General features: G+C 41.7%; 2 protein-coding genes across 10 annotated transcripts in view; one reads left to right on the forward strand and one right to left on the reverse strand.

Annotated features, from left to right (window-relative positions):
• UBE2D3 (ubiquitin conjugating enzyme E2 D3) overlaps positions 1-1,512 on the reverse strand; it is a 31,231-nt gene extending 29,719 nt beyond the window's left edge. For 2 of the 9 annotated variants that reach the window (XM_077882170.1, XM_077882163.1), the window contains exon 1: positions 782-941. The gene's annotated coding sequence lies outside the window, so the exon portion shown is untranslated. The other 7 variants (XM_077882171.1, XM_077882165.1, XM_077882169.1 and 4 more) reach the window with 7 other exon arrangements.
• On the forward strand, positions 54-8,768 carry LOC144303961 (uncharacterized). The gene is made up of 3 exons (XM_077882336.1): positions 54-339; positions 518-1,238; positions 3,516-8,768. Exons 1-3 carry the CDS (start codon positions 54-56, stop codon positions 3,535-3,537), a joined length of 1,029 nt encoding a protein of 342 aa, XP_077738462.1. The 3' UTR covers positions 3,538-8,768.
• Positions 8,769-12,759: the final 3,991 nt, after the last annotated feature.

Genomic DNA, 12,759 nt, shown 5'->3' on the forward strand with positions numbered 1-12,759 from the left:
CTTTTGCAAAAACGGAGCAGATCAGCACTCGCACAGGCCCCGGAGAGACCCTGATGAATCCAGGTCCCTTAAAACGGTCGCGATCCGGGGTGGGTGGGGTGGCGTGGCAAAGCCACCAACAGCCTCTATGCCGTGCTTCGGCCCGGAGAGGCGGCGAGGGTGACGGGAAGAGCGGAGGGGGCGGCTACAAGTTTGACTTCCCGGCCTCTCGAAAGAGACCCGGGTGGGAGAGGAAGAGGCGTAGGAGAAAGGGGTGGGTGCGGGGCAGGGTCCGGAGCCCAGCAGAGGAGGAGCCGGGGCCTAGTCGGCGCTGCGCCGGCGTCACTAGGGCGAAGAAAGGCTAGGGGGGAGGGGGAAGACTGGAGGCTCCGGACTGACGCCGGAGTTCTTTCGGTTTCTGCTCAAAGGTGCGGCCCGGGAGGAGAAGGAAATAATAAAGAGACTTGCTGTAGGTTGCCGTCCCCGCAGCCAGAGCTATTCTGTCGGCCCTGACGCCACCGTACACTCCGCCTTCCAGCGCGCTCCCGCACGCGCCCGCCCCGCCACCGCCACCGCCACCACGCGCCCGAGCTGCCCCTGAGGCTCCGGCTCGGGCGCGAGGACGCGCCCATTCCCCCACCCCCTTGGGCAGGCGAGGCCCCGGCTTCCCCAGCCTTCCCACCCTACCCCACCCAACAGGCTGGTCACTCCAGCCACCCGAGGCCTGGATCTCCCCTCTTACCCGGCCGGCCAGGGGGCCGGCCTCCCTTCCCTTCCCCTAGCCGTCCACACCCACGCGTACAGAGGGGCCGGGGCCTCCCTCAAGCTGCGGCCTCGGCCTCCTCCCCGCGCGGCAGCTGGTGCCTCCCCGGCCCTACGGGGCTCACGCGCACGACACAGCCACAAGATGTCCGCTCTGACGGAACTACTGCCAGCTGCCACGCTCCGCCCCTCCCCCCTCCTCCTGCCTCTTCACCGCCGCGTATCAGTCCGCCAACGCCGCCGTCGCGAGCACAGGACGCAGCTAAGGGGGACGGGGGGACGGTTTACTTCCTACGTCCGGGACCGAGTTTATCTGTGCTACCCCCTCTTCCTTCTTTTCGGAACAGCACCTTCTTACTAAACAGATCGGAGGTTGGACTGGGAGGGCGGGGGCCGGAGGCGGGTCATGGGCTGGGGGGGGGGGGAGGGTGGACGAGCGGCGGAAACCCTCAGACTCAGAGAAGCATCGAGAACCGGAAGGAGACCATGGGAGGAAGGTAATGGAAGCGGCAGCTGCGCGGTCGAGACCCACGCCCCTCCCAGCAGCGTCCCCCAGTTTCCTCACTTGGTATTGAGGCGGCGGATCTCGCGAGAACCTCGTGGCTGGCTAACCGGAGCGATAGCCCTGCAATGACTTAAGGGCAGTTGCGTGAGCTCTTCCTGTTGGGGGCCCGCCCCCCGAATCTACAAGTTCTCGCGAGATGCAATAGGCACCGGCTGGAGTAGGGGCGGGCCGTCGTCGGGAAGCACCGCCCCTGGATGCTTCTGCTGGTGGGAGGGAGGGGAACTGGAATTCCCCGGACGGGTTGGAGCGCGCGCCGGCGCGTCCGTCCCTCACGCGCCCAATCAGGAATGTGCGGCGGGAGGTGCCACGGGCTAATCACCGGGTACCTTTAGTCCAGGTTGATCCGGGCCTTCCGAGATTTCGGTGGAGCAGGTGAGCAATATATACGCACTCGCCTGCCCGTGCGGGCTCGTTAACCAGGGGGAGGAGGCACCCCTCAAAGTGCAACACTCGTTGTAAATAGAACCGAGCGGACCGCTGATGAGCGCTCTCACGTGCCGAGACACAGCGCGTTTCTGACCTAGAGGGTCCGTACTGAGGAAAGGGGGCCTCCTAGAGCCCCTCCCAGTCGCAGTCGTCTAGGCATCAGATTCAACTATGGATTAACGTGGAGGGTAGGGAAATAGGGGCAGGCTATTTGCCTGTCACCATCCGCCGGGATTGAGGTACGGGAAGAGACTTAACACCTCCTTCTTCCTCTTGCCGTGTTTCAACTTCTAGGTCCACAGAGTTGCAAAACTCAAAAGATCAGAGTTTTGGGTCAGAAAAACGTTATTACTTAACTGAAACATCCGGGGGCGGGCAGAAAGAGAAGAGCAGAATTGGCCTGTTTAATCTGCCGGGTGTAAAATAATGGAGAAGGTGGTTTGGCTCTCCAGGGTATCCTTCAGGCAAAGGGGTGGTACGACAGTAATTTTTAAAAGGATTAAAGGTAAGCGCTGACCTGCTTAAAGTTTTCGAACATTTCCTGACTTAACGAAGTGGATATTTTAAAGAATCAAAGAGGAAAATTAACTTGTTTTTAAAATATAGTTTAAAAAAAAAGAAAAGCAGCAATTTCTGGTTACAATAAAGTATTACCTAATAAAAGCTAAAGTAGGTCTGTGATGAATGGGCTAATGTATACTGCTTACGTGGTCAGGAGGAGTGTCACTCGAGCAATTGGTGAAACCCTGCTCAAGCTAGTATCTCTGTGAATCAGCTAAGGATTTTGTTCAGAATGTAGATTTTGATGTAGTAGGCCTTGGTGGAGCATGAGATTTCACAGTTTTAACAAACTCCCAGGTGGTACAGATGATTCTGGTCAGAGTACAGCCCCGTGAATAGCAGAGTACTAAAGTGCTCATCACATAGCCTGTTTCCCTTCTCCCAGAATAATAATCTTTGTTCTCTGATTTAACCGGTCTACTTGAGTAGAAACACAGAATTAGGCAGTTGGGGTGGAGGGTGAAATCCAGGTTTGAGTTCTTGCTCTATTCTGGTTGGTGTGATACTGTGTGGTTGCTTACCATCTTAGTTTCTTCCCACACTGAACTATACATAATAATAGCAGCCTTTTTTTTTTACAGGTTTGTGGTATAGTTCAGGTGTCATAATGTATGTGAAAGGGCACTGTAGACTATAATACTGGTAAACATAAGTTCTTAATCTAACCAGTCAGACATTAACTGGCCAGAATGTGAAACAAACATGTAAGAGTAATCATAAATATAGGTAATGTTTATGCAACACTTGTCATGTGTCAGGTACTGTGCTTATTAACCTTTTACAAATAAAGAACTTGATGCTTCGGGAGATGAAGTTACTGTCCCAGGATTACACAGTTAATAAATGGCAGAAGTAGAGTTTGAACCCAGGCAGTTAACTTCAGGGTATTTAATGAGTGGAATTTAATACTGCCTTTTAATTTAGAAAGTAGAGGGACACCTAGGTGGCTCAGCAGTTGAGCACCTGTCTTCTGCCCTGGGCGTGATCCTGGAGTTCCAGGATTGAGTCCCGTATCGGACTCCCTGCATGGAGCCTGCTTCTCTTGCCTCTCTCTCTCTGTGTGTCTCACGAATAAAAAAAAAAAAAGAGATTTTTTAATCTTAAAAAAAAAGTTTGTTTAAAAAAATAATTTAGAAAGGGGAGTAAGATGCTTTATATTTCTACTTTCAGTGTCCTCTGAATCTAATTTTGACTTATTTCTCCCTCTGTTTTGTTCTTTCAGAAGCCAAGGTTACATGAGATAGGAAACATCCCCCAAAGGGAACTCACAATATCCAGGAGGTCCATAAAGAAAAGTCTCAGATAAGCCAATTTGTATTCACCTAATCTAAACAAACTTCAGTATGAAAGTATAATGGAACATGTTAATGCTCTTAATTAACAAAGCATAACAGACTGGCACAAATTTGAGGTCAGAGTTCTTCACTTTTTTGTGCCACAGACCACGTTGGCAGTCTGGTAAAGCCATGGACTCTTCTAAGAGTAATGTTTTTAAATGTATAAAGTAAAATTCATAGCAACAACTATGTTGTGATGTAAAGTATCTTACTTCTCTTGGTGATACAGATGTAGGTATTGTTGCTTACTTTTAAAATTGAAGGAAATAGTAAATTTCGGTTAGAGATTAGTAAAAATAAAGATGTATTTTTTCCCCATCCAAATTCACATACTCCCTAGTTCTGTCCATGAACTTTATGATAAAAAATTTTCGGTAAGGTCTTAGTGGACTTATTCCTGTTGGTAAACCTTGAAGGGATTGTGAAATTTTAACATATGGTTATAATTTATATTCATAACAGTAGTGATTCATTAAAAAAGGTTTAATTACTACCAGTATACTTATTAAGAATACATGAAAGTACATAATAGGTCTAGGAAATAGTTTGTCCCATCCGTTGATTTTTTTTTTTTTTTTTTTTTTTTAAACTGTACCTATAAACATACCCTATAGAAAACTTCCCTATCCAGATGATTCATTCCCCAAGCATTCTGGTAACTTAGTTTTTACTATATCATTCTTATTTATTACACACCTTTACAAATAAGATGTGGTGGAAGGGGGTGCCTGGGTGGCTCAGTCAGTTAACAGTTTGCCTTCAGCGAGCCCTGCATTAAGCCTTGAGCCTCTCATCAGGCTGCCTGCTGTTCCTCCTGCTTGTTGTCTCTCTCTGTCAAATAAATAAAATCTTAAAAAAAAAAAAAACTGTGGTGGGGATGCCTGGGTGGTTCAGCGGTTGAGCATCTGCCTTTGGCCCAGGGTGTGATCCTAGAGTCCCGGGATCGAGTCCCATATCGGGCTCCCTCCATGGAGCCTGCTCTTCTCTCTCTGCCCCTCTCTCTCTCTCTCTCTCTCTCTCTCATGAATAAATAAAATCTTTTAAAAAAAGAATTCCTTAAAAAAAAAATGTGGAAGAGCTCCAAAATGAAATAGCCAAAGGTGAAATTAAATACTGTGTAAATTACTTAATAAGTGTTAACAATTATTATTTGAAGTACTGTGTGTGGGGTCTTTTAATTCATTGTCTTATCAAATCCCTGTTATATAGATGAAACACTCAAGGTCACCAAATTATTAAATAGTAGAGTCAGGATTTAAAACCTAGGCAGAAAAAAATAAAATAAAATAAAATAAATAAAACCTAGGCAGTTTGGCCTCAAAGCTCACACTCAACCAGTAAATTGTTGAATTATTTTTTAGTACTTAGACTATTGAGCGATATTAGTTTACCTAATAGTGAAACAAGTACGTATTTGCTGCCTCAATTATTTATGCATTTCTTAATATTCCAAGTAAAATTCCATCCAGCGACTGAAAGGAATTTTTTTAAATTCTTCCTTTGCAGCAATATTGTTTATAGTATCCAGTGCCACCTTTAGCTAAGTGAGCAACCATTTCGGGCAGGAAAATTGTTTTGCAGTGATTTTTATTGCAATAGAGTTTTGCTTAGAAGATCAAGAAATCCACTTAGCCTTTCCCTGCCTTACAAACATGCTTTCTCATCTGGTATTAAACCTTTATTTTATAATGGTGCCACTATATTTTTACGTTGGCCACTGTCAAGATTGTATAGAAGAAATGATGACATACAAATAAATCCTGATATATGAAAGTCTAGATTATATATGCTGAGAAACAAATGATTGTGTAATCTCAAATTTTTATTTCGCACCAAAGTGAATTTATTGATTAGACTTTGCTTTTTATAATTATACCAGCAAACTTAACAATTTTACCCAATTTTGTTAGAGTTGAACTTAAATGAACATGGCCTAGAAACATTTTGATGCTTTAGGGCAGCCTAGTTCACATATCTAGTGTTAGCACTCACCTTACAGTTGCAAATAAGGTTAAAACCGACATTCTTTTGACTATTTGAATTACAGTGGTTGAAACATCTATATCTGATAAAAGACGTGTTTTTATATTGGGTCTACAAAGGCCTAAAAAAGTTTTTTTTTTTTATTTTTTTATTTTTTTAAAGATTTATTTATTTTTTCATGAGAGAGAGAGAGAGGCAGAGACACAGGCAGAGGGAGAAGCAGGCTCCATGCAAAGAGCCCGACGCGGGACTCTACCCCTGGTCTCCAGGATCAGGCCCTGGGCTGAAGGCGGCGCTTAAACCGCTGGGCCACCCGGGCGGCCCAAAAGTTTTTATATATGAAAGAAACACATTCAAAAATTAATACAGGCACAAAAATTTTGAAAAGAGCTTTAAAAAATTCCTAGTGAATATTACATTGAAGTCTCAAAAACTTTCTAATCATAGTAGATCTTGCGTGAATTGATGTAAAACAAAAAAAAAAAATATATAAAGGATCAAGAAAATCAGTATAAAGGGGCAATAGATAATAATTAAGGAGGGATGCCTGGATGGCTCAGTGGTTGACCATCTGCTTTTGGCTCAGGGCATGATCCCTGAGTCCCGGAATCCAGTCCCGCATCAGGCTCCCCAGGGAGCCGGCTTCTCCCTCTGCCTAGGTCTTTGCTTCTGCCTCTGTGTGTCTTTCATGAATAAATAAAATCTTAAAAATTAAAAAAAAAAAACTAATGAAAATGTATAAAAGTCCTATTATGTGAATGTATCAGCAAAGCCACATTATTGTAAAAACTTGAGTCCTGATTAATTAAAATGTACTTGTGAATTAATATTAACATAGATTGATGCATATACTTATGTAATTTTGTCATGGGGTTTTATAACTTGCTAAGGATACTGGCTCTAACACAGTGTATGCCATTTTATTATTTTATAAATTGTAAATGCTGTGGTCTAGACTTTATGTTCAGAATGTATGATTATATATGCTGCTTGGAATACGTAATTTGAAGCCCAAGTCAACCAAATGTTTATTTCATATTGTTTGCATAAGAATCAAATTATCCCTTCTCTCTACCTTACCAGTTCAGAATCTCCTTTTATGGTCAGGACAAGTTAATGTGGTTTAGGGAACTATACTTTATTTTATGCTAATAACATCATTTTGACCTTAAATTTAAGATGGTTTTTGGTACATAATGAGCCATGCACCAGTGTTTTAGCTAAAAACAAATTTGAGCATTTCCACATAAAAATTTATATATGTGAATATTATTTATAATAGCTAAAAAGGTGGAAGAACTAAATGTCCATCAGCTGATAAATGGATAAATAAAATGTGGCATATCCATATGATGGAATAGTTAATAAGAAAGGACAAAATACTGATACATTTCTTGAAGCTTGAGAATATTCTGCTAAGTGAAAAAATAAAGATACAAAGGCCACATGCTTTATTCCATTAATAGGAAATGGCTAGAATAGGCAAATCCATAGTAACAGAAAGGAGATTACCGGCTGCCAGGGACTAGGGGGCAGGGGGAATGGGAAGTGATTGCTAAATGAGTATGGGGTCTTCTGGGGGGAGATGATGAAATGTGCTAAAATTAGATAACAGTGATGGTTGCACAGCTCTACAGATAAACTAAAATCCTCTGAATTATACACTTTGAAAGAATTTTATGTTATGTGAATTATCTGAGTTAAAAAAGTTAAATAGAACCAAATGTGAAATCAACCTGGAAGCTTATTTACTAAATATTTTCAATATCTCAACATTCTCAGATTACTGATGATAAATAAGCTATAGCATCCTTCTAAATGTGAAAAATTTACAGCTGGCAAGAGGTTTTTCCTTCAATACAAACAATATAATTCAGGTTAGATTTTAATATAATAAGGCTTTGCTGTTAATTAGTGTTTAATTTGGGAGTATTTTCACCAATTTTATTTAATAAAAGATAGTGATTAAAAATTAATTTTAAGGAGCTTATAATTATGGCCAGAAATAGATACATCCAATTACAAAAAGTCTAAATAGATAAAAACTTTTCTTTAAAATTAAAAATGAAATTAAATTAGGTTGAAAATCATGGATAAGGGCAGCCCGGGTGGCTCAGTGGTTTGGCACCACCTTTACCCCAGGGCGTGGTCCTGGGGACCCGGGATTGAGTCCCACGTTGGGCTCCCTGCATGGAGCCTGCTTCTCCCTCTGCCTGTGTCTGCCTCTCTCTCTCTCTCTCTCTCTCTTTCTCTCTCATGAATAAATAAATGAAATCTTTAAAAATAATAATAACAAAAAGAAAATCATGGATAAATCACCTAGGTAAGGATTTTGAAGATTGGTATCAAATGAGAAAACTGAAACAATGTAGTAACAAATTTGATGTTCTAAAAGAAATAATCCATGGATTGGGGGAGTATACTTCCTAACAAGTGGTAGAGCACTCTTGTCAGGGGATTTGGGGAAGGGGCCAGTTTTACAGAGCATTAGAAGCAGTAAGATGGTAGCAGCATGGTTGGCTAGGAGGTTGGGGATTTCCTTACAAGGTTAATACGTCCTGTTTTTTAGGGTAAGGTAAGCTAGCTAAAGCTGAGTTGAGGAATTCTGATTGGTGTATGCTGGGTTTTCTGGACAGGTGTTTTCCATAAGCTCTGGCTGATTTATGTTTAGATTTGTGACATGGGCCAGGCCCCTAAGGTGGCCTCCATTTTGTGGATCCCAATATGCAAATCAACAACATCAGGACTTAATTGAAAAATAAGTATTTAGAATTAATATTACTTACCAACAAAAATATAATCTATGTTGCTTCAGTAAAATATAAAAAAAAAAAAAAAAACAAAAGAAACATACTGTTATTTAGACCAGAAATGGATCCTTGTTTTGCCAATACTGGATTTATTTAAATATATCTATGCAAGAATCCTTTAGTAAGTTAATAAATTGTTAAAGAATTGTAAGAAGTGGGGCACCTGGGTGGCTCCGCAGTTGAGTGTTTGCCTTTGGCTCCGGGCGTGATCCTGGAGTTCCGGGATCAAGTCCCACATCAGGCTTCCTGCATAGAGACTGCTTCTCCCTCTGCCTATGTCTCTCTGCCTCTCTCTCTTTCTCTGTCTCTCATGAATAAATAAATAAAATCTTTTAAAAAAAAAAAGGGAATTGTAAGGTGTGATGGGAATGATTGTAATGGGTTCTGAAGGATCTGATCTATTTAGTATGTAAGTGACTTCATGGAGCCACTATGACACTTTACAGTTTTGTTTTGTTTTGTTTTGTTTTGTTTTAAGATTTATTAGGGTGTGGGCATTAGCATGTGGGGGAAGAGGGAGAGGGTGTTTTTTTTTTTTTTTTTTTTTAAGATTTTATTTTTTCATGAGAGACACAGGCAGAGGGAGCCCAGTGTGGGATTCAAACCCAGGACGCTGGGATCATTACCCACGCCAAAGGCAGACACTCAACCACTGAGCCACCTAGGTGCCTGGGAGAGAGAGTCTTAAGCAGACTCCATGCTGAATGCAAAGCCCCACGTGCAGGGCTCAATCTCAGGACCCTGAGATCATGACATGAGTAGAAGTCAAGAGTTGGTTGCCTAAATGACGTATCAGATAAAGGGCTAGTTTCCAAGATCTAAAGAACTTATTAAACTCAACAGCAAAGAAACAAACAATCCAATCATGAAATGGGCAAAAGACATGAACAGAAATCTCACAGAGGAAGACATAGACATGGTCAACAAGCACATGAGAATATGCTCTGCATCACTTGCCATCAGGGAAATACAAATCAAAACCACAATGAGATACCACCTCACACCAGTGAGAAAGGGGAAAATTAACAAGGCAGGAAACCACAAATGTTGGAGAGGATGCTGAGAAAAGGGAACCCTCTTGCACTGTTGGTGGGAATGTGAACTGGTGCAGCCACTCTGGAAAACTGTGTGGAGGTTCCTCAAAGAGTTAAAAATAGATCTGCCCTACGACCCAGCAATTGCACTGCTGTGGATTTACCCCAAAGATACAGATGCAATGAAATGCCGGGACCCCTGCACCCCGATGTTTATAGCAGCAATGTCCACAATAGCCAAACTGTGGAAGGAGCCTCGGTGTCCATCGAAAGATGAATGGATAAAGAAGATGTGGTTTATGTATACAATGGAATATTCCTCAGCCATCAGAAATGACAAATACCCACCATTTGTTTCAACGTGGATGGAACTGGAGGGTATTATGCTGAGTGAAGTAAGTCAATCGGAGAAGGACAAACATTATATGGTCTCATTCATTTGGGGAATATAAGTAATAGTGAAAGGGAATAAAGGGGAAAGGAGAAAAAAATAAGTGGGAAATATCAGAAAGGGAGACAGAACATGGAAGACTCCTAACTCTGGGAAACGAACTAGGTGGTGGAAGGGGAGGAGGGCGGGGGGTGTGGGTGACTGGGTGGCGGGCACTGAGGGGGGGCTCTTGACGGGATGAGCACTGGGTGTTATTCTGTATGTTGGCAAACTGAACACCAATAAAAAATAAGTTTATTATTAAAAAAAAAGAGTTGGTTGCCTAATACTGCCAGTTTTTAATACATGCTATTTGGTACCTGTTGATTTTTTCATTGCACCAAAGCAGTAGTTTTAACACAGGCACTAAAAGAATGAAATTTACTAAGAAACAATTCACTATATCTAAAAAAGTTTTAAAGAATTTGGCTTATTTAGTGTTATAGAAGTGTTACAGTTTCAGAGATATCCCATCATCAAAGCATATTAAAATCTCAAAAGTAATAATGAGATTAGGCTTTACAGTATATATATATATACTTGGTAAGAGAACAGTATGATACAGCTTCTCTGTCTTATAAAAAGACCCATACAAAAACGGAGAATCTTGGGTGCTACAATCTTGAAATTCAACTGTCCAAGAGTACTTTCAACAAAAACCACTGAGATTTAAGATAGAATTAGATGTTCACAGATTTTTGTGAATTTAGCTTTTCCTTGTTTTCCTTTTTATTCTGCAGTAATGAAAAGACAGATTACCCTGGAGCATTTTAGAGATAAGACTAAATGCCTACTGGCTTGGATTGGGCTATAATTAGGGAAAAAAGGTAAAGGACATTGAAGAGGTGTGCAGAAGTGGGAAGAAAAATGTCAAAGGCAAAACTATTCTTAAGGAAACAAGGAAAAAGGATATATATTTTTCCTTCCTCCTCTTTGCTCAAGCACTGTAAGAATTACCCTCAGGCATAGAATTTAGGCTACCATTATTATGGTGGTTCAGTTTTACACAACTTGATTGCCATTTCTGTACTTGCTAACTTGAAATGTAGTCAATCTAACATTGTTCACATATGATAGTGCATTCTTCCATCCCAAAAGCCTCCTTATTTGTGGCTTTTAAAAACATCCATTTAGGGGCAGCCCAAGTGGCTCAGCAGTTTAGCCGCACCCCCCCTCCCCATGTCTCTCATGAATAAATAAATAAATGAAATAAAAATAACATCCGTTTATAGTATAGGGCTGTTTTTTTGTTTGTTTTTTTTTTAAGATTTTACTTATTTATTCATGAGAGAGGCAGAGACACAGGCAGAAGCAGGCTCCTGCATGCAGGGGGCCCAACGTGGGACTGGATCCCCGGTCTCCAGGATCAGGCCCTGGGCTGAAGGCAGCACTAAACCGCTGAGCCACGCAGGCTGCCCAGTATAGGACTGTTTTTCATGCCACTTGAGGCAAAACCAAGAGACTCACAGTTTGTCAGTCAGCAATATTTGGGTCTAACTAGGCCAAGTGGAAGTTTCTCCTTAAGTGAAGGTTTAGGCTGAAGAATGTTAATGTAATAGAGACCTGTTGATATTACTCCCATCTTCCCTGTTGATTTGAAAAGAAAAATACGGGATCCCTGGGTGGCTCAGCAGTTTAGCGCCTGCCATTGGCTCAGGGCGTGATCCTAGAGTCCCAGGATCAAGTCTTGCATCAGGCTCCCTGCCTGGAGCCTGCTTCTCCCTCTGTGTCTCTGCCTCTCTCTCTGTGTGACTCTCATGAATAAATAAATAAAATATTAAAAAAATACATACCAGGGGATCCCTGGGTGGCTCAGCGGTTTAGCGCCTGCCTTTGGCCCAGGGCGCGCGATCCTGAGTCCCGAGATCGAGTCCCACATCGGGCTCCCTGAATGGGGCCTGCTTCTCCTTCTGCCTGTGTCTCTGCCTCTCTCTCTGTGTATCTGTCATGAATAAAAAGTAAAACCTTTAAAAAAAATACATATCAAATGCGTATTATATGCAAGGCATTGAGCTAGATGTTGAATATGCACAGGTGAAAGATCCAGCTGCCACCTTTCAGAAAGTCTTTTAATTGGGGGATACTTTTAAGGATCTGTCACCATAATGTGATGACATAAATGCATGCATAGAGTAATATTAATGTACTTAATTTAGCTGGGGGTGCTCAGGATAAGTTTCTATGTGGAAGAGAGTTGTCTTTAAAGAAATGAAAAAAGGCATAACTGGGGGGTAAAAAAGGAGAAAACCTAGGCAGAGGGAACAATGTAAGGTCTCAGCAAACTTGACCTGGTAAGTTTTGGAAACTACAAGTTTGGCAAGTACTTTGGCTGCAATCGGGGTAGGGGAGGGCAAAGGAGGAAATGAATGAGAAAAGACAAAGCAGTTGAAGACCAGGCTGGATATATTTAGGGCCTAACATGACAGGGTACTAAGTTCAGATATTATTCTGAAGGGTATGGGGTGGGAAAATTAAATTTTAACATTAAGTATTGATCAGATTTTAATCACAAAAAGATAAATATGAAAGCAATGTGGAAGATGTAACTGAAATGTGTGTTGGGGTGGAAACTAGAGGCAGAGACCACTTGGGATGCTATTGAAATAATCTAGATGAAATGTGATCGTGAGAAAAACCTAAAATAGTTGCAGTACTTGCACTAAAGACCCATAGTACATTTAGTGTATTTACTAGGTAGAGTTTATATTTAAAACATTTTTGAGACTCTTCCAGTTATTTTTATTGGAATGTTATAATAAAATCATATATAAAAATCATAATAATCTATACCATTGTAATAAAAATAGGTTAAGACATAATACTTGGTATGAACTCTTTATGCTCTTAACTCTTAAAGAATCTTGTAAATAAA

Source organism: Canis aureus, chromosome 33, assembly GCF_053574225.1.
Source record: "Canis aureus isolate CA01 chromosome 33, VMU_Caureus_v.1.0, whole genome shotgun sequence".
NCBI classification, from domain to species: Eukaryota; Metazoa; Chordata; class Mammalia; order Carnivora; family Canidae; genus Canis; species Canis aureus.